Source organism: Bufo bufo, chromosome 5 (assembly GCF_905171765.1).
Source record: "Bufo bufo chromosome 5, aBufBuf1.1, whole genome shotgun sequence".
Lineage (NCBI taxonomy): Eukaryota > Metazoa > Chordata > Amphibia > Anura > Bufonidae > Bufo > Bufo bufo.
The window spans coordinates 51,500,124-51,504,444 of record NC_053393.1 but is presented as its reverse complement, the minus strand read 5'-3'; the positions used below and the strand labels follow the sequence as shown (position 1 = coordinate 51,504,444).

General features: G+C 39.4%; 1 protein-coding gene across 1 annotated transcript; it reads right to left on the bottom strand.

The window, feature by feature from the left end:
* Positions 1–204: 204 nt before the first annotated feature.
* LOC121002374 lies at positions 205–2,820 on the bottom strand. Its single transcript, XM_040433836.1, has 2 exons — positions 1,783–2,820; positions 205–1,278 (listed from the first exon to the last, which is right to left on the bottom strand). The coding sequence occupies exons 1-2, from the start codon at positions 2,818–2,820 to the stop codon at positions 205–207; spliced, it is 2,112 nt and encodes a 703-aa protein (XP_040289770.1).
* Positions 2,821–4,321: the final 1,501 nt, after the last annotated feature.

Here is a 4,321-nt window from a genome sequence, read left to right as displayed (position 1 = left end):
TGCTGTCCAGATGGTGTAGTTAACTTGCTGCAGATCTGTGTGTTTCCACTTCTGATGCAGAACAAGCAAGAACCTGTGAATAAAGGAAAGATGACACTATGTAAAAATGCTTACCGTAGACCAATCTTCAGCAAAGACCAATAGAATTGATATGTCTCTTACCGGTATCTTCATTATGTTGATCTTCCATCAAGATATCTAGTTTTAAACAAAGTTCACTTTTCTTGACTTAGCTGCTGCAAAGGCATCTATTGCTGCAGAATAATCTGTATATTTTGCCATCTCACTCTCAATAGATAGGATTGCTAGAGCCGATAGCCTGTCTTCAGACATAGTAGAACGCAAGTATGTTTTTATTAGCTTTAATTTGCTAAAGCTCCTTTCACAATTTGCAACTGTCACTGGAATGGTTAATAAAATTCTCATTGCAATCCATATATTTGGGAATAGGTCATGGCATTGGGTATCTTGTATGTGTTGCAAAACTTCAAGTGGTCTGATAGAATCTTTGCTTATAGTTGGTTGGATATGCTGTAGCTCTTCACATAGCTGGATGCCATTTATATCATGCTGCAGTCTACCATCCTCAGCAGTGTGGCTTAATATTTGCTCCAAGTCCTTACATAGACCTAGAAGTTTGTCTTTTACTGGCAAATCTAAAATATTATATAGAAAACCCCATTGCTTATTATGTCTGGATAACTGTAAAAAACGGGTCTCTAAGGATTCAGTCATGTTGTCGATCAGGGGGTAAAAGACAGACACCTTATAATGCTGTTCTGGATCTGTAACAGGTTCATCCTGACTTTCATAATCAAACATTCTTTTCTTTTTACTTGGCCTTTTCTTCACAATGAAACATGCTTCAATGCCCAAATCCAGAGCAATTTCTGATGCAGTTATTTTTGCAGAATTCAAGCCTGAGGACCTATAACTTCTGACATACTGAGTACAATTTTTCAGTAAATCGTTGCAACGAGTTAGTTCCATATCTCTAGACTGCATTTCCTTGCTGACTATGTTCACTTGAAATAGCACATCATACCAAATAACAACTGTCAAAAGAAAACTGAAGTCCTGCAGCATAAGTGAAAGGGATTTAGCTTCAGATGAAAGTTTTGGATCATCAGTGTTTTCCTCTAAATCTATAAGAGCTTCATAAATCTCAGTATACTGGTAACGGACAGCTTTCAAGCTTTCAACTCTGCATTCCCAGCGTGTGGCACACACTTTCTTAAGTGTTATATTTTTTACATGGTCACTTATTATACACCATCTTTTAGACGAAGAAGCAAATAGATTATAAAGCCTTTGCAGAGTGCCAAAAAGGTTCACAGACTTAACAGATGATTTGGATGCATCTGCCACTACAAGATTCAAGCTGTGGCAACCACATGGATTGAAAAATGCTCGAGGGTATTCTCTTAAAACTCTGGTTTGCACACCTTTGTTAATGCCAATCATATTGGCCCCATTATCATACCCTTGGCCTCTACAGTTGTCCATATCAAGGCCACAATTTGATATCTCATCAAAGAGAAGATTACTCAGACCTTCACCTGAGGTATCATTAGCTGGTCGGTAACCAATAAAATGTTCACCTACTGATAGCTTTTCTCCTGCGAGATCTAAAAACCTTAGGGTATATGATAGTTGTTCAATATGACTAACATCTTGGGTGCAATCCAAAATAACAGAGAAGTATTTAGCTTTCTTTACATTTTGTAATATGTTGTTTTTAATTTGAGAGGCCATTAAAATGATAATTTCATTTTGAATAACATTACCACAGTAATGGACGAAGGTTTGCTGAGACATTATTCTTTGTATATGGTCTTTCATCACTGGTTCAAATTTAGCCAAAAGTTGAATAAGACCAAGAAAGTTGCCATTATTCGGAGTATTTAATTTGTTTGATGACCCACGAAATGGCAAATTGTTGCTTGCCAAAAATTGTGTAACTGCCATAATTCTTTCAAGAACATCTCTCCAACGTTTAGTTTCTTGATTCATCTGGGTTTGTAAATTTTTGTCAATGCCTTGTACCTTTTTCAGATTGTTTTCTGCATGAATCCATTTCTGATGGCTAGAAATATGGGCAGGAGAAGATTCATGCATTGTTAGATATTCGCCAATGTGCTGCCATTTATTAATGCCTTCCATTCCAAATTTTGATTTTGGACTGGGGTCAAATAACTTACAGCAAAAGCAGTAAATTCTGTCGGTAGACAAAGAATATTGAACCCATCGCCTAGGCACCTGCTCCTTGTTTGGCAAAACTAAAAAGCCATAGAAACCGGAAAAATGCCGCTTATTATGATCTTTTGGGTAAACAAAATTAGCAGGGGGCAGAGGCTGTGGTCCTTGTAGTACAATAAGGTCTCTTAATCTACTGTTGATTATCCTTGGCCATAGTCCTACATCTTGATATGTGGTCACACTATCCAAATGGGCAGTGTTCCCAGCAACCGGGGTGTCTGACTCTTCACTACTTTCCTGCGCACACTCAGTATGGCCTTGAGACTGTGAAACCTGAGGGCTTTCTGTAGATGTTGTAGGCTGTATTATGACAGTGTCTACGGTTTCATCTTCAGATTGTAAAACATCAGAACAACCTTCTTTGTGTTGGGAAAGAACATTTATAGTAAATTCTTGCTGAATAGACAGATCTTCAGTTGATGTACACTGTAGATCTGTACTTGCTAATTCTGCATCTTTTTTTAAAAACATAGCCATTGTTTTTGCAGCTTTTTCATCTTCAAATTTTTGTTGTTTTCTTTTCTTTCTGTTTTGTGCTCCTGAAAGTTTTGGTGGGGCCATTTGTGTTGCTTTTGAAAAAAACAAAAAGTGTTGGTAACTACAGTTGTACATGCCCTTTTGTTTTAACAATAAAAATGCCAATTTCTGAACATCTGAAAATCAGTGTTTGGTCTGTAATTTCCATCAGTGATTGTGAGTGAAAAGTAGGAGTGGGTCAAAAACATAGAACAGAGGCAAAGTTTTTTTTATTATACCTTTATCTCTGTGTAACATTCATTCCTGGTTTTGGCTCACAATCACTCACCAAAAACAGAATGGGTGTAAGCAGCCTAATTATATACAATTGTATTTGCATTGCTATTTTTGTTTTAGTACAAATATGTGTTATAAGAAAACACTGAGCTGCCTACAATCATATCCATATTTCATCACATAGGTACGGGCGGTGGAGTTTCTATTCATGGACAGACATTTTAGGTATTTCTTTAAAAAGTGTCTGTAGCTACACTAAGGTGTATTTACACTGCTTGAACATTGGGCCAACCACCTGCCACAAGCATTCATCGAAACGCTTGTTCCAGATAATCGGCCAGTGTAAAGTTGCAACAGATCATGCGATGAATCCCTGTTTAAAATGATGAGGGGTATGGACGCCTGAATCAAAGTTGTCAGCAGCTAGTGTTGTCTATACAGTCGTCTGCCTAAAGAGAACAATGCTGGCTTAAGAGAAAAAGCGATAGCTCGTTCTTATATCAGGAGAAGAGACAGTCGTGTGTAAATGCAATGTCGACTGAATGAGCAGTAAATCCACTTTGTGCAATAGATTTTTTTCTTACTGTGAAGTTGTAGTCCAGTTGGCGTAGTTCGGAATGTGCCGTCCAGTTGGCGTAGTTCAGAATGTGCCGTCCAGTTGGCGTAGTTCAGAATGTGCCGTCCAGTTGGCGTAGTTCAGAATGTGCCGTCCAGTTGGCGTAGTTCAGAATGTGCCGTCCAGTTGGCGTAGTTCAGAATGTGCCGTCCAGTTGGCGTAGTTCAGAATGTGCCGTCCAGTTGGCGTACTTAGGTTACTGCAGATCTGTGTTTCCACTCCTGTTACAGAACAAGAAAGAACACGTGGATATGTAAATGCTTCCTTCCCACAGACTGAGTTTCAGCTACCACCACCAACTCTCTCTCCCACCGCTGAACTATACAGTCCAGCAGCCTCCACTAAGTGTGTAAATACAGAGCTTTACCTCCACACTGAATGAGCAGCAGATTGTCAGGAGGGAACCATCCTTACTGACAATCTGCTGCTAGTTGCAGTGTGTAAATCCACTTTGTGCAATAGATTTTTTTTCTTACTGGGAAGTTGTAGTCCAGTTGGCGTAGTTCAGAATGTGCCGTCCAGTTGGCGTAGTTCAGAATGTGCCGTCCAGTTGGCGTAGTTCAGAATGTGCCGTCCAGTTGGCGTAGTTCAGAATGTGCCGTCCAGTTGGCGTAGTTCAGAATGTGCCGTCCAGTTGGCGTAGTTCAGAATGTGCCGTCCAGTTGGCGTACTTAGGTTACTGCAGATCTGTGT